This window comes from Delphinapterus leucas, chromosome 4, assembly GCF_059928025.1.
Source record: "Delphinapterus leucas isolate spDelLeu-1000000601 "Yukka" chromosome 4, BTC_Dleu_Yukka2, whole genome shotgun sequence".
Lineage (NCBI taxonomy): Eukaryota > Metazoa > Chordata > Mammalia > Artiodactyla > Monodontidae > Delphinapterus > Delphinapterus leucas.
In genome coordinates, this window is record NC_143132.1 from 98660713 (window position 1) to 98686081 (window position 25369).

Consider the following 25369-nt stretch of genomic DNA (forward strand, 5'->3'; position numbering starts at 1 on the left):
ATTTGCATTTTCCCGATTACTAATTATGTTGAACATCTTTTCATGTGCTTATGGCCATTTTGCAGTGCTAGGGTTTAATGCAGAGGTGGCCTGAATTCATCTCAAAGGGAAAAGAGGGTGTTTCTGTAATATTTATGCTAAAAGAATCTTTAAGATAAAACGCATATATGCAAGCTCAGAAGCTTGCAGAGATGTTGTGAGGATCTGATTAAATGACAACAAATATAAAAGTATTCTGCTCATAGCAGGTGCTCCATGCATTAGGTTTTATTATTCAGGATATAGTGTTTGTAAAAATTCAATGCAGTTCTTAGACCATCTAAATTTAGAATCTAGAAAACAAAGTATTTTAATGATAATGACTCTAAAGAATTAATGAAATTGTTACTTTTGGTTTTAGGGATTTTTAAAAAGTGTTATAGTAATACATATTTTGGAAGACTTTTGTGAAAATACAGTGAGGTAAAATTTTAGAAAAATACAGACCTCTTCCTTATCCAAATAGAAAATAATAGAAGCTCAATATTAGAGGGGACCATAAAGATCATTAGTCTGAGAACCTGTGACTTGCCAATAGAATGTGACAAAGGTCAAGGGGTTTTGCAGATGTAATTATGGTTCCAAATAAGTTGATTTTGAGTTATCAAAAAGGAGTTGATTCTGGGTGGACCTGGCTTAATCACATGAAAGCTCTTAAAAGGGAGACCGAGGTCCTCCCTGAGGACAGAGAGATCCTCTAGTTGGCTTTAAAGAAGTAACCTGCCCTGTAGTGAGAGGACCTGGGAGAGGGAGAGGGCCACATAGCAAGAAAGTGTGGGCAGCCTCTAGGAACTGAGAGCAGCCTCAGGCTGGCAGCAAGCAAGAAAACCGGAACTTCAGTCCTGTAGCCTCAGGAACTGAATTCCATCAACAACCTTGTGAGCTTGGAAGAGAACCCCAAACTCAGGAAGGAATGCAGCCTGGCCCACACCTTGCCTGCAGCCTTCTAAGATCTTGAGCAGAGCATCCAGTTAAGCTGGAACTAGACTCTGACTCATAGAACTCATGAGATAATAAATGTGCGTTGTTTTAAAAAAAATCATTAGTCTAACCACATGTCTGACCCTTTAATCAATCACATTGATGCTGATTATTTGAGGAGTCTTTATAATTTACAGGTGCTACCCATATTATCTTACAGGTTTCTCATGGAGCCTGACAAATTTTACAGTAGTTTTTTCTTTTTTTTTTTTACTATATTTTACGTTCATTGGTATTTATGGGATAAAAATTGTCAATTGTGATGTACTACTTATACATAGTAGTAGCATTACTATGTATAAGAAAACGAATGAAAAACTATTGATTGTTATTTATTAGTGAGTTTATTCTGCTATGCCTAAAAATCTGTAATTCAAATCATTGCATATTAAATCATTTGTTCTTCATGTATCTCAAATATGTATAATTGCTAAAAGCAGCTAAGCCATCTGGATACATTATACATGTAATATTAGTTGAAAACAGTAGTAAGTACTTGCTAAGATAATTAATATAGTGTATAATTATATGGCATCAAAGCTGCAAATAGAAAGCAGATTGCAGGTGTGAATTTCCTAGGTTGTTTTCTTGTTGCTATTCTGGCTCACTTTTAAGAATGCTCTCTAAATAGAATTTTTAATGTTGCAATAAAATTTGAAAGGCTGAGATCACATTTTGTTATTTTTCTTAATAGCAAGTGATTTAAAAATTTTGACAATATATTATTTTTTAGCTATTACATTTATATGCTATATTGTCTTATTTTTAAATAGTTTAATGGCATTAAGTGTGTTTTATTTTGTTACTCTCACGTTACTTTATGATAGTACTAAATATTGAGTCCAGATTACTTTTATTTGACATTTACTGTCTATTGAATAGTAAATTGCATTTATTATCTGAGGCCTGTGTCCAGGTACTTGCTTATTTTTTTATTATCCCTTATGTGTCAAGGAGGAATAGTAACACATAAATCTTTGATTAATAAAACCTGTGGTTTCCATTAGACGTTTAGAGGAAAGGTAAATCTAAGGGTCCTTTAAGTTCTACTTAAAGTTATATTGAAATGATGCTGGAATAAGCAATAAACTTCAGTCAAATGAATTTCACACTTCCAGGATTTGATTCCTAACTAGCTTGCAATAAGTAGTTCTTTATACCATTGACATTTTTGTACTACTTATGCAAATTTCATATCTGTTTTTAGAAATATGATGAGCAGAACTGGATTTGAAACATGATTCTGTTGTGAGTTTCTCTGTTGCAATTTTCTTTCATCCTATAAATATTTAGTTTTCTCCTGTTTCTTCATGTATTTATATGGGGACTTTTAGTCAAACTCTGTTTTTCTTTCTGGTGTCTGCTATATGGAAATTCCTGTCCTTTGTTTCTTTACCTTTCAGCTGGCCTGAAGTTGACTTTTTTCTTTCTTTCTTTTGATCCTAACAGTAGACAAAAACTTTGGTCAAGTCCTTTATTTATGGATACCTTTTACTTTGACTTTCATGGAAAATTCAGAGTTGACCCTATGGTAAAGCCTATTTTTAGGGAATAAATTTGTACTAAGACTATCTGTAAAGGTGGATTCATCAGAAAAGCAAAATAACAATTTGCTCTAAGAATAGAGTATATATTTTAATAATGTGAAAAAATTGAGAGATGAAGCTCCATCTTGATCTCAGAGAGACAGCAGCAGGGTCTTAGTTCCCTGCCCAGGAATCGAACCTGGGTAGCCTGAATGAAAACCAGGAATCCTAGCTACCAGGGGCTAGAGGCTAGAAGCAAAGTTCCCCCGGCTCCTGCCCCATTTGAAAAATCAATTTCTTAAGGAGGCAAAGACTGTAAAAACAGGTACAAAGTTTATTATTAGAGACACAGTGCAACATGTGGGGGAGAACACAGAGAAACTGTTTTTTTATTTAAGACAGAAGCAAGGCAGAAATACACACCTGGAGAGAAAGGGTGTGGGCGTCCTCCCTAATGAGGAAGAGTGTAGTAAAGAGATGGTTAAATCATTTGTACAGGGCAGTTAGTCCAGGTCTTTGTTTACCTTTGACCAATTATCTCACTTCTCTTCCCACATCTGACCTGTTCTAGGACACTCCCCAACATGCCTGCGCATGTTGCGTTTTACCAAGATGGATTCCAGCACAGAGGCTAGTGGGAGGTTTGACAGCACCTATTATGGGGTGGAGCCCCTCCCTTTTGACCCCCATGTGCAGTCGGGGAGGTCTCCTTGACCTCAAGAGTGGTCATCTTATCTCTTTACTCCAGCAGAGCTCAGCTCCTGTCATTAACTTGGTCCTTGAAGTGTCTAGGGAAAACAAAGCTCCAATTTTACTCCGCTTGACAAATACCATCTGTCCAGCCCAGGGGCCCGTCCACCTCTTGCCTCAGTCTTTTTCATTCTTGTTTATTGGGTTAGGATGTTCATAGTTATGTATTTTTATAAATAATTTTTACTCTGCAAAGATAGTTTTACTAGGTGGAAGTTTCATGGGCTTATTGCATCTTATCATAGATACATGATAATTTGAGAAAATTTATCTGCTTGGTATGTTTAGTATTCCTTCTTTTCTATGTAGCTTCCAACTCAGAGAGATTTAGTCTGGTTTGTTATTGTTGATTTTAGTTAACGGGTTTATCATCATGCACTGTATTTAATATATATATATATGTATATATATAAATATATAAATAGAAATACGCTAGCAAAATAATCTGTGGAGGTTTCTTTGGATAAATATACCTTGAGCAAATGTTTTGATGAGTTTTAATAAAAAAGTATATTTTACTATAAATTAAAGCACAGTTCTTTAGTGTACATGTATTACTGCCGTAACAATATACAATTTCTGAAAAACTTCCCATTCTGGATGATCCCCTACCTATCTAATAGGGCTCCAGGAAAAATTAGGGTTAGGGGAAGGCCACTCAAATCCCATGGCACTTTGTAATCAGAGCCCTAACAAAAACAGTTAACCATCCTTATAAAACCACTGGCACATGTTCCTTGAGGACTTGTGTTTCCTTCTCTGTGATATAGGTCCTGGTAGTAATTCACTTCTAATGACATCATTTTTGTCAAAATGAAAACTCTGAATCAAACTGTTGCCTCCTTTCTTAATCCATTGTTTTAAATCAGAGAGTATCTTTATTACTTCTTTATCTGCACTCACATTTTTTCCAGATAGCTTAACTTAGTGGAATGCATGGTCATTAAAGTCATTAAAGTAGTCTGTACTTGCACTGTGGGGAGGCATTTTTATAGATTTTCAGCTTTTTTTTCCCCCTAAGATCTTTATAAATTGCTAAGACTTTGGCTTTAATTGTGAGACAGCTTGCCCCCGATTGCCTCAAAACAGTAATGTGCTGGAAAAGAAAAACTTAAGAATCAATAAAACTCCATAGTTTTATGCTGACATCATTCCCTTATTTACCAATTGCATATGAGTTAATTCACGTCAAAGAAACCAGAAAAAACTGTACTTGGGAGAATATTCTCTATATGGGAGGGAAGTGTTTTCTCAAAAGTAAGGCCAAAAAACCCTATATACCTATACATATATATATATATTACTTTTTAAAAAATTCCATTAGTGCATAATTTCATCTTCCTGAAATGACTTTTATAGTTAAAAGCTATCCAAATTCCAACTGTGTTCAACAGTCATTGTAACCAGTGAATTCATAATGTTTCTTGGGTTCTGTGTATATGTAACACAATTTTTTCTGTGTATGTGTATATGTGTACACCTCTGTCTCTACCTCTATTATCTATTTGCCTAGCAAGTACCAATAAAATAACAAAACTCTTCTACAGGAATTAGAGTTTTCCATTTTTTTTAATGTTTATTTATCTATTTATTTATTTATTTATTAGTCATCCATTTTATACACATCAGTAGAGTTTTCCATTTTTAATACAAGGCTGCGGTTGCAGTAAATCTCTTCTAAAATTTTGCAGCTGGAAAATCAGTGAAAGTTAGGACCATGAAAAGAGACATTTCAACATTTTGTTTCAAACTTAGGAAGTAACCGTCGGTCTAAATCACATGTGAACTTCTTTGAGCTGGAACTTCTGGATCATATAAGGATGCATGGTTATGTCAACATGATTATTAGTGTTGCTGGATAGCCAGGGTTTGGGATGATGGTGCTAGAGTTTTGAAACACTGACACTACCATAAAGTGTATCATTTTTCTAACTAAACTAGAACTTTTACTGTTGGACCTTAACTTCTATAAGGTGCCATCCATTCCAAAATGCTATAAAATATCAACCCTCTTTACTTTGATTAATGATACATTGTCAGAGTGATGAATTCTTCTAGAGTGTAATTTGAAAGATAATATCATTCTAGGGAGAAAAAAAAAGTTCAGGCGAGAAGTTAGAACAGTTACCCGATGAAATCCTACCATCATGCAGTGTAGTGAAGGCTGTGGGGAACTCTGGAAATGCTGGTAGTAAATCACATTCTTTGGCTTTAGTTTAAGCCTCTCTCTTACAGTGAGATATATGATTTACTATGTGCCCTGAAGGCTGTTTTTTCTTGATTTTTAAACATTTTTGGCATGTAGAGAAGTTGCACAGGTCATTTTATTCAATTTTAGTCCTCTCTGCCTCCTATTAGTTGCTACCTATGAGTACTGCTATATGTAAATTTTTATGAAGATGGAAATGAAATTATCTTCGAGTTTTTAAAATTTTTTTTTATTGTGGTAAAAGTCACATAATATAAAACATACTATTTTAACCATATTTAACTGTGCAGTTCAGTGGCATTAAGTACATTCACATTGTTGTGCAACTCTCGCCATCATCCATCTCCCGAATTTTTAACGTTCCTGAAAGTGAAACTCTGTCCCCTTTAAACACTAACTTCCCATTCTTCCTCCCCAACCCCTCCCCACCCCTACCCCTCGGCCCCTGGCATCGACCAGTGTACTTTCTGACTCCATGAATCTGACTATTCTAGGTACCTCGTATAAGTGGAATCAACAGTATTTGTCTGCACCTAATGTATATTGAAATGTATTTCTAAGGTTAACTTAATAAATGTCCTGCAAACAGATTGTACCTTCTTTTTTTTTTCCTGTGCTATACACATTTACCATTGCAACCAAAGAATAAAATACCTAGGAATAAACCTACCTAAGGAGGCAAAAGACCTATATGCAGAAAACTACAAGACACTGATGAAAGAAATCAAATATGACACAAATAGATGGAGAGGTATACCATGTTCTTGGATTGGAAGAATCAGCATTGTGAAAATGAGTATACTACCCAAAGCAATCTACAGATTCAGTGCAATCCCTATCTAATTACCAATGGCATTCTTTACAGAGCTAGAACAAAAAGTTTTACAATTTGTATGGAAACACAAAAGACCCCAAATGGCCAAAGCAATCTGGAGAAAGAAAAATGGAGCTGGAGGAATAAGGCTCCCTGACTTCAGACTATACTACAAAGCTACAGTAATCAAGACAGTATGGTACTGGCACAAAAACAGAAATATAGATCAATGAAACAGGATAGAAAGCCCAGAGATAAACCCATGCACCTACGGTCACCCAATCTATGACAAAGGAAGCAAGAATAAACAAGGAGAAAAGACAGTCTCTTCAGTAAGTGGTGCTGGGAAAACTGGACAGCTACATGTGAAAGAATGAAATTAGGACACTCCCTAACACCATACACAAAAATAAACTCAAAATGGATTAAAGACCTAAATGTAAGGCTGGACAATATAAAACTCTTAGAGGAAAACATAGAACAGTATTTGACATAAATATTTAAGTTTTAAAATTTGAAAATATCTTATAATACGTATCAGACAGTGTTATGACACAACATTTATAGTTATCTATTTTAAATATTTTATAACAATAACCTTTACATTCTTGTTCATTGGTTACTTATTACTTAAAATGATAGTTGATTTATTTTTAAGTGAAAGATAATGTGTTTTGTGTTGAAAATCTAGATGTGTTCTTCTAAGGAAAGACAAAAGCTGCAGGGATATACACCAAACTGTTAATAGTGGTTACCCCTGAGAAGTAGTATTCATGAATTGGAAGGAACCTCTATTTCTTACTTTTTAGTATGATGGCATGATGATTTATTTTCACTGGGTTTCTGTAATTTTTTTTTTAAATGTTGCTAGTGTAAGTCTAGGTCTGTGTTACTATTCCTCAATGGGAATCTCTTGAGTGTTTGGGGCAGGAACTTTTCTTGAGGTGGACCATTCCTCACAGTTCAGAATATGTATTAAACCTGGTTATCATCCATTAAATGTTAGTAATGCTCTCCAGTGCTTGTGAAAACCCAAAACACCTCCCCACTCTTCAGGTTTCCTTGCCTCAATTGGGAAGCACTGATCCTTGCATTAGTTAGGACTTTTTACACTAACTTGGTCAAAAAGAATTTTTTCTTGTTATTAAAGACCTCACAGATGTCTCATTGTATGAGAGTAGGGGTCATGTAGCTGAATCATGGTAAGAACCAGGACTGGATTTTGGAAATTGTTGAAAGACTAGGCAGACTCCTTCTTCCACTTTTATTATTTTTTCCTGTATATCTACTTTTTTTTCTTGTAATTAACAAATTATGAAGATACATAATAGAGGATCAATGACAGAGAGACCAATGTTGCTTTCTTGATTTCTAATCTAAATCTTCATGAGCTCAACCTGGTGCCCACTTATTGTCCAGTGAACCGTGGCCCAGAGGGCAGAAATATGTTGAGCAGTTGTATTTTCCATGGTGGGGCTGGTGAGGATGAGCACTGCTGTGGGTCAGGAAGAAATTATGATAGAAGGGGACATGACAAGAGACTGAACATTCACCCTAATACAAGTTTCTGCTGCAGTCAGCCTAGTCTTGTCTATTGTTTTATTGTTTAGTCTAAATTCCTTTTATTGAGGTTTAATTTACATACTTGGAAATTCACATTATAACTGTACAATTTGATGACTTAAAAAAATAGATTTATTTATTTTTTTGGCTGCGCTGGGTTTGTTTTTCATTGCTGCACACGGGCTTTCTCTAGTTGCCGTTAGCGAGGGCTACTCTTCATTGCAGTGCGCAGGCTTCTCATTGCGGTGGCTTCTCTTGCTGTGGAGCACAGGCTCTAGGCACACGGGCTTCAGTAGTTGTGGCATTCAGGCTCAGTAGTTGTGGCTAGTGGGCTCTAGACCGCAGGCTCAGTAGTTGTGGTGCACGGGTTTAGTTGCTCCGCGGCATGTGGGATCTTCCTGGACCAGGGCTCGAACCCGTGTCCCCTGCATTGGCAGGCGGATTCTTAACCGCTGCGCCACCAGGGAAATACCAATTCAATGATTTTTAAAGTAAATTTACAAACCTGTGCAATAATCACTACAATTGAGTTTTAGAACATTTCTATCACACCAAAAATTTCCTGGTACTTTTTTGCATTCAATCCTTGCTACCACTTCCAGCCCCGGGCAACCACTGGTCCGTTATCTGTTGCTATAGATTTGTCTTTTCTAGAAATTTCATTTAAATGGAATCATTCCTATGCAATCTTTTGTGTCTGACTTATTTCACTTAGCATAAGATTCCTGAGGTTCTTCCACAGTGTTGCATGTTCATTGTAGTGGTTCATTGCTTTCCAGTGATGAATAATATTCCATTGTATGGATATATCATATTTTGTTTATTCAATCATCAATTGATGGACATATAGAGTTTTCTTTAGACTTTTGGCTGTTAGGATAATGATGCTAGGGGTATTTCTTTGTGTACAGGTGCTTGTGAAGACATATTTTTACTGCTCTTGTGTAGGTACCTAGGGGTGGAATTGTTGAGTCCCAAGGTTAGTACTTGTTAACTTTTCAAGAAATTATCAAACTATTTTCCAAAGTGTCTGTGCCATTTAACATTTCCTTTTTGTTTTTTGGGGGGTGCTGTGTTGGGTTTTCATTGCGGTGTGCGGGCTTCTCATTGCAGTGGCTTTTCTTGTTGTGGAGCACGGGCTCTAGGGCACGCAGGCTTCAGTAGTTGTGGGACGTGGGCTCAGTAATTGTAGCTTGCGGGCTTTATAGCACAGGCTTAGTAGTTGTGGTGTATGGGCTTAGTTGCTCCATGGCATGTGGGATCTTCCCAGACCAGGGCTCAAACAGTGTCCCCTGCATTGGCAGGTGGGTTCTTAATCACTGCACAACAGGGGAAGTCTGCCATTTTACATTTCTCACCAGTAACATATGAGGGTTTTATTTTCTCCACATTTTTGCCAAAGCTTGGTACTGTCAGTATTTTGCATTATAGCTGTTCTACTATGTGTGTAATGATATCTTATTGTGGTTTTAATTTGCATTTCTCTAATGACTAATGAAGTTGAACATCTTTTTATTTTCTTATTAGCCATTTATATATCTTTGGTGAAATGTTTATTCATATCTTTTGACCATTTTAAAATTGGGTTATTTGTCTTTGTTCATTGAGGTTTGAGTTCTTTATGTATTCTAGATATATGTCTTTATCAGATATATGATTTTCAAATATATTCTCCTAGTCTATGGCTCAACTTTATTTTTTAATACAAATTGAAAAATTCAAATTCTAGGTCTTTTACATTTCCATATACATTTTAGAATAAGTTTCTCAATTTTAGGATAAGGTTGTCAATTACTACAAAAACAAACAAACAAAACTTGATGGAATTTTGGTATAGAATATATGACATTCTCAGTTCAAGTTTCATTGATCAAATTTCATAACAAAGCCTCTATTTATCTTTCTTTCATGGCTCATGTTTTTTTGTTTTTTTGTTTTTTTTGCGGTATGCGGGCCCCTCACTGTTGTGGCCTCTCCTGTTGCGGAGCACAGGCTCCGGACGCGCAGGCCCAGCGGCCACGGCTCACGGGCCCAGCTGCTCCGCGGCACGTGGGATCCTCCCAGACCAGGGCATGAACCCGTGTCCCCTGCATCGGCAGGCGGACTCTCAACCACTGCGCCACCAGGGAAGCTCCATGGGTCATCTTTAAGTGTCATCTTTAAAAATTTTGCCTGATCCAAGGTCCTTAAACTTTCCCCCTATATTTTATTTCATAAGATTTATAATTTTAGCCCTTGGATTTAGAGCTACAATGCATTTTATTTTGTATACGGTGTGAGGTAAGTGTTTGTAAGTTCATATTTATGCATATTGCACTCTAATTGGCCCAGTACTATTTGTTACAAAGGCTATCATTTCCCATTGAATTTCCTTGGCATCTTTGTTAAAAGTCATTTGAACATAAGTCTTATTCCTGGACTCTGTATTCTGTTCTTTTGATCTATTTACCTAGCCTTATGCCAATACTACACTGTCTTGATTACTGTAGCTTTATAAGAAGTTTCGAGATCAGGTGGTATAAGTTCTCCAATTTTTTTCTTCTGTTTAAAATTATTTTGGCTCTTCCAGATCTTCTACATTCCATATACATTTAAAATTTTTAAATTGTGGTAAATCATACATAACATAAATTCTACCATCTTACTCATTTTTAAGTGTATAACTCAGTATGTTCACATTATTGTGCAATCAATCTCCAGAACTTTATCTTGCAAAACTAAAACTTCATCCCCATTAAACAACATTGTACTTTGTTTCTATGACTTTGACTATTCTAGATACCTAATATAAGTGGAATCATACAATATTTGTCTTTTGGTGACTGACTTATTTCATTTAGTATAATTTTCTCAAGTTCATCCATGTTGTGGCATATCAGTTTTCCTTCTTTTCTAAGGTTGAATAATATTTCACTGTATCTATATACCACATTTTATTTATCCATTCATGCACTGATGGACATTTGCATTATTTCTACCTCTTGGCTACTGCCAAGAGGTAGAAACAATGCTGCTATAAACATGGGTATGAAAATATCTCTTCAAGATATTTTGGATATATACCAAGAAATGGAATTGCTGGATCATATGGTAATTCTATACTTAATTTTTTGAGAAACCCCCATTTTCCATAGCTGCTGAACCATTTTACATTCCAATTAATAGTGCATGAGTGTTCCAATTTCTCCACATCCTCACCAACACTTGCTATCCTCTGTTGTTTTGATAGTAGCTATCCTAATGGGTATGAGATGATATCTCACTGTGTCCATATACATAATAGGATAAGTTTGTCAATTGCTACAAAGAAAAATCTTGATGGGATTTTTTTTTTTTTTTTTTTTGCGGTACGCGGGCCTCTCACTGTTGTGGCCTCTCCCATTGTGGAGCACAGGCTCCAGACGCGCAGGCTCAGCGGCCACAGCTCACGGGTGCAGCCACTCCGTGGCATGTGGGATTTTCCCGGACCGGGGCACGAACCCGTGTCCCCTGCATTGGCAGGCGGACTCTCAACCGCTGCGCCACCAGGGAAGCCCCTTCATGGCATTTTGCTAAGGATTTTATGGAGTCCACAAATCAATTTGGGGAAAATTGCCACTTAACAATATTGTCTTTCAGTCTATGAACATGATTTTGTTTCATTTATTTAGATCTCATTTAATTTCCTTTGTCAATGTTTTGTGGTTTTTAGTCTTAAGTTCTTGTGCTTTTCTGTTAAATGTTTTCCCAAGTATTTTATTCGTTTTGAAGTTACTGTGTATGTAATTCTTTTCTTAATTTTATTTTCAGGTTGTTCATTGCTAGTATATAGAAATAAAATAGATTTTTGAATGTTGATCCTGAGTTCTGTGACCTTGATGAACTCACTTATTATAATAGTTTTTTTTTTAGGTACCTTGGGATTTTCTACAGAAAGGATTGTATCCTCTACAAATAAAAGTAGTTTTACTTTTTCCTTTCCAACCTAGATGCCTTTTATTTCTTTTGCTTGTCTTAATGTGTTACCTAGAGCTGCCAGTAAATGTTAAAAAGGAGTAGTGAGTGTTTACTTCCTGGCTTTTTTTCTGATTAAGGGCAAAGCATATAGTCTTTCACCATTAATTCTGATGTTAGTTATAGGTTTTATTGTAGATGCTCTTATCAGTTTGAGGAAGTTCCTTTGTATTTCCTGTTTGTTGTGTGTGTTTCCTGCTCTTATTGAAATAATCATGCTGTTTGTCCTTTATTAACATGGCCTATTACAGTACTTGATCTTCAGATGTTATGATTGCATTAGTGGGGTATAATTTCACTTGGTCATGCTGCATAATTTACATGTTGGTGGATGGAATTTGTTAATATTTTGGGAAGGAACTTTGTATCTACATTCATGTGGCATATTAAGCTGTAGATTTGTTTTCCTGAAATGTGGTTATCTACTTTGGTATCAGGGTTGTATTAGCCTTATAAAATTCATTTAGAGGTATTTCCTTGTCTATTTTCTGTAAGTGTTTGTATTGGATTGGTTTAATTTCTTCCTTAAATGTTGGATAGAATTTGCCAGTGAAGCAATCTGAGTCTGGGATTTTTTTCATGGGAAAATGTTCAATTACTAATTCAATTTCTTTACCTTATTATTCTACTTTTCTTCTTTTTCTTGAGTCAATTTTGGTAATTTATGTCTTTCATTGAATTTGTCCATTCAATCTAAGTTGTCCATTTGTTGGCGTAAATGTTTCAAATTCCACTATAATCCAGAAATTACTGTAGGTCTATAGCGATGTTTTTTATTTCATTATTGATTTGTTAATTTGTATTTTACTCTGCTTTTTTTCTTGGTCAGTTTAGCTAAAAGTTTATAAATTTTTAAGTCTTTCCAATTTTAGTTGCCTTGATTTTTTTGCAGTTGTTTTTATTTCATTGATTCTACTCTGATCCTTATTTTGTGAATTCTACCTCCTTTTGAACTTTTTTCTTTTCTTTTCTGCCTTCTTGAAGTGAAGTTTAGATTATGATTTTAGATTTTTCTTCCTTTCCAAAATAGCACTGAAAGCTATAACTGTCACTTTAACCACTGCTTTTACTGTATACCATACATTTCTATATGTTGTGTTTTTATTTCCAGTCAATTTTCTAATTTTCTTTGTGACTTATTTTTCATCCAAAGGTGATTTAGAAATGGGTTGTTCAACTTCTAAATATTTTATTATTTCCCAAAACTATTTGTTCCTGATTTATATATTTTTGTTGAGATCAGAGAGCATACTTTCTATGATTTCAATTCTTATGAATTTATTAATACTTATTTTATGTGGAGCATATGTCTGTCTTGGAGAATGTTCCATGTGATCTTGAAAAGAATTTGTAATCTGATGTTGTGAGGTTGAGGATTCTTTAAATGTTATTTAGGTCAAGTTACTTGATGTCGTTAAAGTTTTCCATGGCCTTACTGATTTTCTGCCTAGCTGTTTCATTAATTTCTGAGAAGGAGGTATTGGAATTTCTAATGGAACAGCTAGGCAGAAAATCAGTAAGGCCATAGTGTTAATGATAATGCTAACGATGTTGCTATATATGATTTTATGCTTCTAAAAGAAATTAAGAAAATAAAAGAGAAAATAAATACTTAAGCATCTTTTCTATTTACTCATGTATTTATGCTTCCAGGCCTCTATCTTTCTTCTGGTAGATTTAATACCTTTCAGCCTTAAAACCTTTCTTTAGTATTTCTTGTAAGGCTGATATGCTAGAAATGAATGATCCTCTTTCTGAATATAAAATTATCTTTGGCAGTTTTTCCTTTCGGCACTTTGTATCATTCCATTACCTTCTGGGTCTCCATTTTTTCAGATGTGAAATCAGCTTGTTATTCATACTGATGTAGCCTTATATGTAGCGAGTCATTTTTCCCTTTTTCCTTTCAAATTTTTCTATTTGTCTTTGTCTTTCAGTAATTTGATTATGCTATGTTTTGGTGTGGATCTCTCTATGTTTATCTTTCTTGGGACCTGTTGAGCTTTGTGGATTTTTGAAGTGATAATTTTTCATCAAATATGAATATTTGGGGCCCTCATTTCTTATAATTTTTATGCTCATTTCTCTCCCTCTGATAGTCCCACTAAATGTATGTTGGATGCTTGATGCTGTCCCATAAGTCTTTAAAGCTGTGTTCTTTTTCTTTAATCTTTTACATTTTTCTCTTCAATTTAGATGATTTATCTTGGTCTGTCGTCAAGTTGATTGAATCTTCTTCCTTTCATATCAAATCTATTGTTAGTTTATATAAGTCATACTCAAGAATTTTCACTTGGGTTTTTTCTGTGATTTCCATTTTTTAATCAGCGCTTATATAGATCTCATTTTCAGGATCATTCCATTAAGTGTTTGTCTGGTCCACTGCTCTTCCCAACTGGGACCAAAACCTCAGGCTGTCAGAACCGAAGGTTTTCCCCATTCATTTATAACCAAATTTTCTAGTTCACTGATAATGCCAATGTAACTTCAAGACTCTGTCCTCCCCTGGCAATCAGGCACACTCCCTGTTCAGCAAGGCCAGTCTTGCCTTAGTAATTGACAGACTTGGGAAGGGACATTTAATATAGGAGTAGCCCCATGCAGGGAAGCCTTACACTTTTACTGTTCTTCATTAATTTCAGCGTAGTTTTTCTTGAATAAATATTTCTTAATTTGTTTGCTTTTGGTTGGTTTCCAGAGTTCTGAAATGGTTTTTAACAAATTTATCCAGTTTAGCATTTGTTTTATGGTGATAGAATTATTTACTGATCTCTTCATTATACCGTCGTCAGAGGTCTATTGAATTTGGCAGGAATTCTATTTTCTGGATATTTAAACTGTTTATCTTATTTACAGAGAAATAGTATGCTATCGTGATCTAGATAAAATGATAGCAGTCATTTGAATGCGTTTCTTTATGTCATCACCCTGCTAGGTGTTTTTCTTAAAAGATATGTATTCACAACAGCCCTGCAAGGTAGAGATTGTCTTCATTTTACAGGTGTAAACATTTTAGGCTTAGAGAGGTAAATGATTTGCCCTTTTGTGCTGTTATTAATAGTGCCACTTATTTTGCCTGTGTTGACATTGACTCAGCTTGGGTATAAGGAATGAATGTTCAAATGGAATTTTTAGTTATTTTTATCTCAGTAAGTCAGTTAAATTAGATTCAACCAATATTTCTCAAGTACTTACCAGCATCAAACAATGTTCTAGTTGCAAAGCATGAAGGACAGGGCTGCAGGGAGGAGAATTTTATATATATATGTGTGTGTACACATTTATATATATGACATGGTCCCCCCTCTCAAGGAATCAAGGAATTCATCATCACAAAAGAGAAGATAGATATTTTCAAACAACTGTAACACATGACTAAGTGTTCTGACATAGTGATTCTCAAACCTTAATGTATGTTAAGTTACATATTAAACTGCAGATTCTGATTCAGTGAGTCTGAGTGGGACATAGATTTCATATTTTTAGCAAGCTTTCAGGTGATGATGATACAATTGATATATGGATCACACTGAAAAGCAAAGCTCCAGCATAGATGTAAGCTGGGAGTTATAAGAGCACCCAGAAGACATGAGGTTTTTTTGCTGTGGTTAGTTAAGGAAGAAAACATCATCTCAAAAGGTTAAACAGTTTGCTCTTGGAGTGATGTCAACATCATGGTAACATGAGATGCTCTGTCTCTCTCCTTCAGTCTACAACTAGTAAAACATCCATAACTCAGCAAAGCTTCCTCTGTCCAACACACTAGGATGCCAGAGAGTTCCACACGTCTGTACATCTGGAAGTGAGTGGACTGGAGCACAAAGAGGAGGCAGAACTGTTGGAGCATTGGAGGTGGTACCCATGATCCCAGCCTGCTGACCATGGCAGGTGATCCCACAGCCCCAGAGAACCCAGTAGCAGAGCACATAACTCCAGAATCCCAACTGCAGTGGCACCCATGGTCACAGGGGACCAGGCAGCAATGCTGGCGGCAAGGGCCCACAACCGTGGTCCCTCTATCCATGGTGGGTGCCTGTGCTTCTGGCCTCCCCCTACCTTTGGCAGTGGCATCCTTGAGCCTGACAACCCCAGATGCAGCAGGGGTACTCTTGACCCATGCTACTCTCCCCACAATCCGGGTGACCTTGGATGCGGTGGGGTGTCCACTACCCTGGTGTCCCCAGTGGCAATGCTAGCAACAGCAGTGACACTGGCACAGCAAGGCACCAGCAACCCCGGAGACCCAAACAGTGACAACTTGGATACTGAGGACACCCCTGACAGAGGCAGTGGAGTGTGGAAAGTGCCCATTCTCAAACATAGCCAGAGGCAGCTCAGGTAAGAGAAACCAAAAACTTGTGCTGTAGTGCCACCTACTGAAATACAAAAGAAAGGCTTCTAATATATACCAACTTGTTTAACTGTTAGAATCGAAGCTAAAAAGCTTTATCTAAATAAGACAGGTGTTTGCTACTTCAAATGCGCTGGCAGAGGAACAACTCCTCAAGCACCATGAAAAACCACGATAACACAGTATCACAAAAAGAAAATGACAATTCTCTAGAAATCAAACTTAAAGTCATAGAATCATGCAATCTAACTGATAGAGAATTCAAAATAGCTGTCATGAGGAAACTCAGTGAGTTACAAGAAAACTCAGAAAGACCGTTCAAATGAGCTCAGGAATAAAATTAATGAACAGAGGGAATACTTTAGCAAAACTGAAACTCTGAAAAACAGAACAAACAGAAAATCTAGAGCTGAAGAACTCAATAAATGAGATGAAGAAGGTATTAGAAAGCACTGGAAATAGAGACAATATGGAAAAAAGAATTAGTGAACTCAAAGATATAAATATAGAAGTGATTCAGGTAGAAGAGAAGAGAGAGCTAAGATCTTTTAAAAATGAAGAAATTCTATGAGAACTATCCACCTCCATTAGGAAAGGCAGCATAAGGATAATGGGCATCCCAGAAGGAGAAAAGAGGGAGAAGGGAGCAGGGAGTTTATTTAAAGAAGTAATAGCTGAGAACTTCCCAAATCTGAAGGATCTGGAGATACCAGTCCAGGAAATTAAGAGAACACATTATTATCTCAGTGCAAAAAGACCTTCTCTAAGACACATTATATTAAAACTGTCAAAAGGCAATGATAAAGAATTTCTAAGGCAACCAGGAGAAAAAAGATAGTAACTTACAAAGGAACCCCCATCAGGCTATCAGCAGAAACTCTACATGCCAGATGAGAGTGGAATGACATTCTCAAAATATTGAAAGATAAAAACTATCAGCCAAGAATACTCTACCCAGAAAAGTTATTTTTCAGATATGAAGGAGAAATAAAGCATTTACCAGACAAAGAAAAGCTGAGGAAGTTCATCACCATTAGACCTGCCTTACCAAAAATGATAATTAGGTTGTTAAACAATTATAGCATAGAGGTTAAAGGGGAAAAAGCAGTAAAAAGAAGTATAGACACTTCAATTTGGTTACAAACTCACAACATAAAAATGGATAATTTGAGACAACAAACACATATAAAGGGGAAGAGGACAAGAATGGAACTTGAATAAGCAAATGAAGATAATATGCTATCAGCAGAAAAAGGACTATTTTATCTATGAGACTTTTATATAAACCTCATGGTAACCACAAAACATAAATCTAGAGCAGAGGCATAAAATATAAAACAAGAGGAAACTGTGAAAAACATTGTAGGAAACTACCAAAGTAAAGTGGCAGACAGAAACACAAGGAAAAAGAAACAATGGAGATATAGAGCAACCAGAAAACAAGATAAAATGGCAGTACTAAGTCCTCATCTGTCAATAATCATCCTAAATGTGAATAGATTGAACTCACCAGTCAAAAGACACAGAATGGCTGGATGGATTAAAAAACAAGAACCAACTCCATGTTGCCTCAGGAGACTCATGTCAGCTCTAAAAGCAGACATAAGCTTAAAGTAAAGGGATGGGAGATGATATTCTAAGAAAATGGTAGCCACAGGAAAGTGATTGTAAACATACTCATATCAGTTAAAATAAACCTCAAGCTAAAAAAGTAACAAGAGACAAATATGGACATTATATAATGATAAAGGGAACAATTTATCAAGAATATATAACATTTATTAATATATTTGCACCTAACATAGGAGCACCAAAATATATAAAGCAATTATTAACAGACCTAAAGGGAGGAATTGACAGCAACACAAAAATGGTTAATAGTAGGGAACTTTAACACCCTGCTTACATCAGTGAATAGATCATCCCAGTCAGAAAGTCAACAAGGAAACAGCAACCTTAAATGAAACATTAGACCAGACAAATTTGATACATTTGTACAGAGCATTCCATCCAAATGCAGCAGAGTACACATTCTTCTCAAGTGCACATGGAACTTTCTCAAGAATAGACCATACGTTTCGGCACAAAACAAATATCAATAAATTTAAGACAATTGAAATCATGTCAAGCACCTTTTCTGGTGACAGGGATATGAAAATAGAAATTAATTATAAGAAGAAAGTTGGAAAAGTCACACATGTATGAAGACTAAACAGCTTGCCAATGGACAACTGTTGGGTCAATGAAGAAGTCAAAGGAAAAATAAAAAAATACCTGAAGACAGAAATGAAAATACAACCTACCAAAATCTATGGGATGCAGCAAAAGTGGTACTATGAGAGAAGTTTGTAGCATTACAGGCCTGACTCGAGAAACAAAAAACCTCTCAAACATTCTAACCTTACACCTAAAGGAACTAGCAAAAGAAGAACAAATGAAGCCCAAAGTCAGTAGAAGAAAGGAAATAATAAAAATCAGAGTGGAAATAAATGAAATAGAGACTTTAGGCAATAGAAAAGATCAATTAAACAGAGGTCATTCTTTGAAAAGATACAGTTGACACACTTTTAGCTAGATTCACTAAGAAAAGAGGAGGTTCAGATAAATAAAATTAGAAACAAAAGACTAAAAATTACAATGGATACTACAGAAATACAAAGGATCGTAAGAGAATGTTACAAATAGATATACACCAACAATAGGACAACCTAGCAGAAATGGACAAATTCTTAGAATCAAACAATCTTCCAAGACTGAATCATGAAAAAATAGAAAATGTGAATAGACCAATCACTAGTAAGGAGATTGTAACAGTAATCACAAACCCTCCAAAAAGCAAAAGTCCAGGCCTAGACAGCTTCATGAGTGAATTCTACCAAACATTCAGAGAAGATTTAATACCTATCCTTCTCAAACTCTTCCAAATATTTGAAGAGATGGGAATGTTTATTTTACAAGACCAACATTACCTTGTTACCAAAAACCAAACAAGGACAGCACAAAAAAATAAAATTACAGGCCAATATCTCTGATGAACGTAGATGTGAAAATTCACAACAAAATATTAGCAAACCAGATATAATACATTTAAAGGATCATGCACAATGATCGGGTGGAATTTATTCCAGGGATGCAAAAATGATTCAACATTCACAAATCAATCAACATGATACACCACATTAACAAAATGAAGGAGAACATCAAGTAATCATCTCAAAAGATGCAGAAAAAGGACTTGACAATATTCAACACCCATTTATGATAAAAACTCTCAATAAAATATGTAGATAAGTAATTACTTCAAAGTAATAAAGGCCATATATGACAGATTCATAGCTAACATCATACTCAATGATGAAAACCTGAAAGCTATCCCTCTAAGATCAGGAACAAGACAAGGATGCCCACTCTTACTACTCTTATTTAATATAGTATTGGAAGTCCTAGCCAGAACAATTAGGTAAGAAAAAGAAATAAAAAGCATCTAAATTGGAAAGGAGGAAGTTAAACTGTCACTATTTGTGGATGACATGATTTTATTTACAGAAAACCATAAAGACTTCATTGAAAAGCTATTAGAATAATAAACACCATAAATTTGCAATCAATATGAAAAAGGTTGTGTTTCTATACACTAGCAACAAATTAGAAGAGAGAGATATTAAGGAAACAATTCATTTACCATTGCAATAAAAAAATAAAATATCTAGGAATAAATTTAACCAAGGAGGTGAAAGTCCTGTGCATGAAAACTATTAACAATATTGCTGAAAGAAATTGAAGACACAAACAAATGGAAAGATATTCTGCAATCATTGGGAGAATTAACATTGTTAAAAATAACATATGAGTGATATATTTTTCACATATGTAGGAACTTTTAAGTATTATAAAATAGCATGTAATAGTATTGTGAATTTCTAATCTTAATGATTCTGTTAAATTTTATACCTCTTAGGGGATAGATGGCTTAAGTTTGTTGTATAATTCTACTCTTAAAGAATACTTTTAACTTTGTTGCTCAAAAGTTTTGTTTTTTCAAAGTTCATGTAGCCCTCCAAGTCCCCTCTCTCCTGCAATATGTAGATGAGATGAGTGAAAGGAGTATCTCTATTCCTCCCTTCAATGTGCTAGTGCTTGGTCAAACATGAAAATAAATAAGCACAATAAATGTAATTAAAAACAAGGACTTAACAATCTAATCTCTGCACAAGCAGTTGTATATATCAATGTTATATATGAAAGTTGTTAAGAGAGTAAATCATAAGAGTTCTCATCATAAGGAAAATTTTTTTTCCTATTTCTTTAATTTTGTATCTATGTGAGATAATGGATGTTCACTAAACTTATTGTGGTAAACATTTCACGATATATGTAGTTTTGTTTTGTTAAATGGAAGGAACAATGTTCATATCCATTATTAGAGATAAAATTGAATAATTTTAAGTTTCAGAAAGTCAAAAGTAAAACACATTTCCTGTGTTAACATAACTTGGTAGGGAAAAGGGATTAGGCTGGAAGAAGGAAGACCTTAATTCTAACTCAGGCCGCAGCGTTTTGTATCCACTTGGCTTTGACCTAAGCTTTATGAGCTTGGGTTTTCTTGTCTAAGTAATGGGGATCACAATTCTGTTCACTTTCCTTGTAAAATTCTTTTAAGAATGAGAAAAATGAGTATACATATACACTCTAACAACCAAGAAGAGTAATATTTAAATGTAAGGTGTCATGGGAAAAAAAATTCACATTTATTGGCATTTTATTTATGTTGAATTAATGGAATCTTAAGACATTTAGATATAGGATTCCAATTTATCAGTTATTCATGATATTTATCTTATTTTTTAGCACTAAATTTATTTATTTGTTTGTTTTTATTTTTGGCTGTGTTGGGTCTTTGTTGCTGAGCGCAGGCCTTCTCTAGTTGTGGTGAGCGGGGGCTACTCTTCCTTGTGGTGCGCGGGCTTCTCATTGTCATGGCTTCTCGTTGCAGAGCACGGGTTCTAGGTGCTCAGACTTCAGTAGTTGTGGCATGTGGGCTCAGTAGTTGTGGCTTGCAGGCTCTTGAGCACAGGCTCAGTAGTTGTAGCACATGGGCTTAGTTGCTCCGCGACATGTGGGATTTTCCCGGGCCAGGGCTCGAACCCGTGTCTCTTGCATTGGCAGGCAGATTCTTAACCACTGCACCACCAGGGAAGCCCACTAAATTTAACTTAAGAATAAAATCAGTTTTGGGCCATTTAAGGGTCTCTTAATATGCTACCTAAAACTGTTATAAAAATTACGGAATCATTGATAGCAAGATTCATTTTAGGACAGAAATAATCTTTGTTCTATGCTATTTAAATATGTATATATATATTTGAATGTTAATTCTATCTTGATAATTTTATATAAAATACTATTGTTTTTTGATATTTTTTAAAATATAAACTAGAAATTTTAACCACCTTTGAAGTCAATAGTACTTTGTTCTAGGGAATTTAAAATCAGGTTAAATTGGATTTCTTCTCTTAAAAAAATATTTGTTAAAATGCAGATGTTTCTGGAAAAATGAAACATTACCATTGGCTTAATTTCCTTTTTTCTTGATAAATCAAGTTTATTCAGGTTTAATTTATGAACAATATAATCACACATTATTTCTGTGTCCACATTGTTTAAAAATTGTGGTAAAATACAAAAAATGTAAACATAATCATCTTAACCATTTTTAAGTTCAGCAGTGATAAGTATGTTCACATTGTTGTATAAAATGCACTCCTTTGAAGTGTGCAGCTTGATTAGTTCTGAAAATACATTACAATACACTTGTGTAATCTTCAGTATAAATAAATACACAGTATTTCTATCACTTCCCAAATGTTCCTTTGTGCCTCTTTATAATCTCCACTAACCCCAAACCAAGTAATGTCCTCAAGAAGACAACAGGTGCTGGCAAGGATGTGGTGGAAAGGGAACCCTCGTACACTGTTGGTGGGGATGTAAATTGGTGCAGCCACTATGGAAAATAATATGGAGTTTCCTCAAGAAATTAAAAATAGATCTACCATACGATTCAGCAGTTCCAGTTCTGGATATATAGCCAAAGGAAATTAAAACAGGATTTTGAAGAGATAGATGCACTCCTATATAGCATCATTCACAATATCTAAGATATGGAAACAACCTAAATGCCCACCAATAGGTGAATGGATAAAAAAGATGTGGTATATATGCACAATGAAATATCATTCAGCCATGAGAAAGGAGGATATCCTTTTGCTATTTGTGACAACATGGATCGACCTTGAACACATTATGCTAAGTGAGATATGTCAGACAGAGAAAGACAAATACTGTATGATATCCCTTATATGTGGAATCCAAAAAGTCAGACTAATAAAAAACAGCAAAATGGTGTTTACAGGGGATGGGGCCGTGAAGGGGATAAGACTGATGTTTAAGGGTACACACTTGCAACAAGTAGTAAATAAGCCATGGGGATCTAATGCACAGTATGAGTATAGACAACAATTTTGTATTATAAATATGAATTTCTTTTAAAAATAAGGACTGCTTAGGTCTGTAAAGGCTTTTTGATGATCTTTGGGAAAATTTGGAGCAGATGCCATAGGTTTGTATATGGACAGCAATATGTGTGCATAGGTCATTTTAGTCACTTTTCATAGATAAATTTATTAATTCAGTATGAAGTAACACTAGTTAATTTGATGTTCACTGATTTATTCCAGAATCAGATTGCAGTGAATCTTAATAGATTTACTAAAGATCATAACTGGAAAGTAGTCTTAGCTATTTAAATAGGTAGCTAGATGAAAATTTTAAAATAGGCACATTTTCATGGGAGAGTATAAAATAATCATTTCTGACCCCTGCTGAAGTTTTCCTCTATTTTGAGAACATTTGCTAAGAAGTAAGACCTATTACTTGTGTTCCTAATGTCAGGTTTTCAGAGAGTCTCCGAAGTGCCTGCATCTTCCCTCTGGAGTTTGTTTGGTTCAAGCTCAGATGGGATCCAGAATCCTGCAGGGTCTCCTTGGGCAAACCAGGCTTATTGCCGATGGGAAGTCCTTTAGAGAATAGGGCCTTCCTGAGATTTGCCTGTTCTTTTCCGGCCACTCTGAAGGCACTTGAAAAGGCTTTTTGAATTCTTGTTTCCCAGTTATTTATTCTAATTCTGTAATTCTCCCTCTCCCTCCCCCAACACCTTATTTTTATGTTATTTTGCCATATGCTATTTACCAGGCACTGTGGTAACCACACAAAGATTGAAGAAGACATGATGTTTTTCTTCTGTGAACTTTTATGGTGTAGACAGACATCAAAAGATGATATAAAATCAATACTGTGTGGGCTGGTAGGGATCTCCTCAGTGTAGGAAGAGGGTGCAGAGAATGGGCGCCTCGTGCATCTGTGGGAGGGCGGCAGGGAGAGGTGCCTAGACCCATGGGAGTAACTTGGGGTGAATCTAGCAGGAGAGGTAGGAGTGTGCCCAGCAAAGAAGATAATAGAGGAGGGAGGGCCTTCCTGGTAAGTGAAACTCATGAACAAAGACATGGTGAGAAGAACAACTTGGAGTTTGCTAGGGCACTTCTGGATGTGCACTTTTGAGTAGTTGATACTTTCTAAAGATGTTTTATCACCAACAAAATACTCATTACGGCTTATTCAGGCTCCCGCTAGATTATATTTAGTTCTTTAGCTATGATGTGCGCAAAATAGCACACCTACCTATTTAGGGTCGATATGGTGGAAAGGCTAGGAGTCATTAGAATTATACACACCTGGGGTCACTTCCCAGCTCTGCCACCCACTCACCATGTGACCAAGGGCAAGTTATTTAAACCCTCAAAACTTTCCTTTCTTTATCCCTAAAACAATGATAAAAATAGTTATGCTTTAGAGTTGAGGATTAAATAACATGTTTTTAAGATACTTAGGATAGTATGAGCTCAAACTAGCCCTTCAGTAGTTGGCAGCTGTCACTATTATATGGTTGATGTAAATGGCAATTTGTATTATTAAATATTAAATAAAATGCATTGAATTTTATTAGTCATAGAATAATGAAAACAGGATTTAATATAAATAAATTAGTTAAGATGACATATTAGGCTTTTTATTCCTATTTTGTTTACTTATAGGCAAAATCTCAAGTATTATCCAATCTATTGGATGTTGCCCATCAGTTTATAAAGAAAGTTAATCCGGATGAACCCAAAGGGGAGAATCATTCTACAAAAGGGATTAGTGAAAGTCAGCATAAAACCAAATCTCTTCTTCTTCAGGGGAGCAGCTCTGAGGTAAGCTGAGGAAAATATAGTAGACATTTTCTGTCATACATGATCATGGAAACTGTCATTCATATACTCAAGTAGAGCTGTAGAGTTTTGGAGATTATTTGATCACATTGTTGGTTAATATGAATTTGTTTTTTTATTAATCAGAAACACTTTCACTGTAAAAATCCTTTTAAAGAGATTGCTTTGAGTTCTCTGGCTACTAGTTTTTTGATGAATGATCCTTTGATCATATTGCTTTCCAGGCATTTTCACCACATCAGGAAATGAATATTTGGGAGAAATATAAAAAAAAACCCACAATGCAATATAACAATTTTATATTAATCAGGATCTCAGAGAGGCTAAAAATACAAAACCTTGCCAAGTGTTTTAGGTGAGAGGCAATTTCACAGTTATTTAAAATCAGATTTATACCAAATTGTGTGGTCATTCAGATTGATTACTGATCCTATGATGTACTAGATAAGCTTTCATCAGCTCATGTTTGTGTTTTAATAATAGACTTGTTGTATTGATTCTTTAGCAAGAAAGAAACTTCCTCAAATTTTGATCCTTGTAATTAATAATCCTCATTCTTTTAGATGCCACTAGCCTTTTCACTGTAGTTCAGAAATAGTAGCTTGGCCAGAGTCACACAGCTTGTTACTTTGTGACAGAATCAGACTTGAACTTCAGTCCCGTGAGTTCCTAACCTTTGCTCAGAGAACATAAAAGAAAACATGCACTATGGTAGTAGGCCCTCTTTACAGCGGAGAAACTATACTTGAATTGTCCAGGAAGGTTAGCAGTTTGGCATGAATTTCACTAATAGACCTGCCAAGGGTGCTTGTGAATAAT

The 25369-nt window shown here is 35.4% G+C and overlaps 1 protein-coding gene across 1 annotated transcript in view; it reads left to right on the forward strand.

Moving 5' to 3' along the window:
• The window catches only part of ZBBX (zinc finger B-box domain containing), a 104520-nt gene that overhangs the window by 28741 nt on the left and 50410 nt on the right, over nt 1–25369 (forward strand). Inside the window, exon 7 of the mRNA XM_022573043.2 lies at nt 24374–24532. Coding sequence (XP_022428751.2) covers nt 24374–24532 — 159 coding nt within the window. The remainder of the gene's footprint in view (nt 1–24373; nt 24533–25369) is intronic.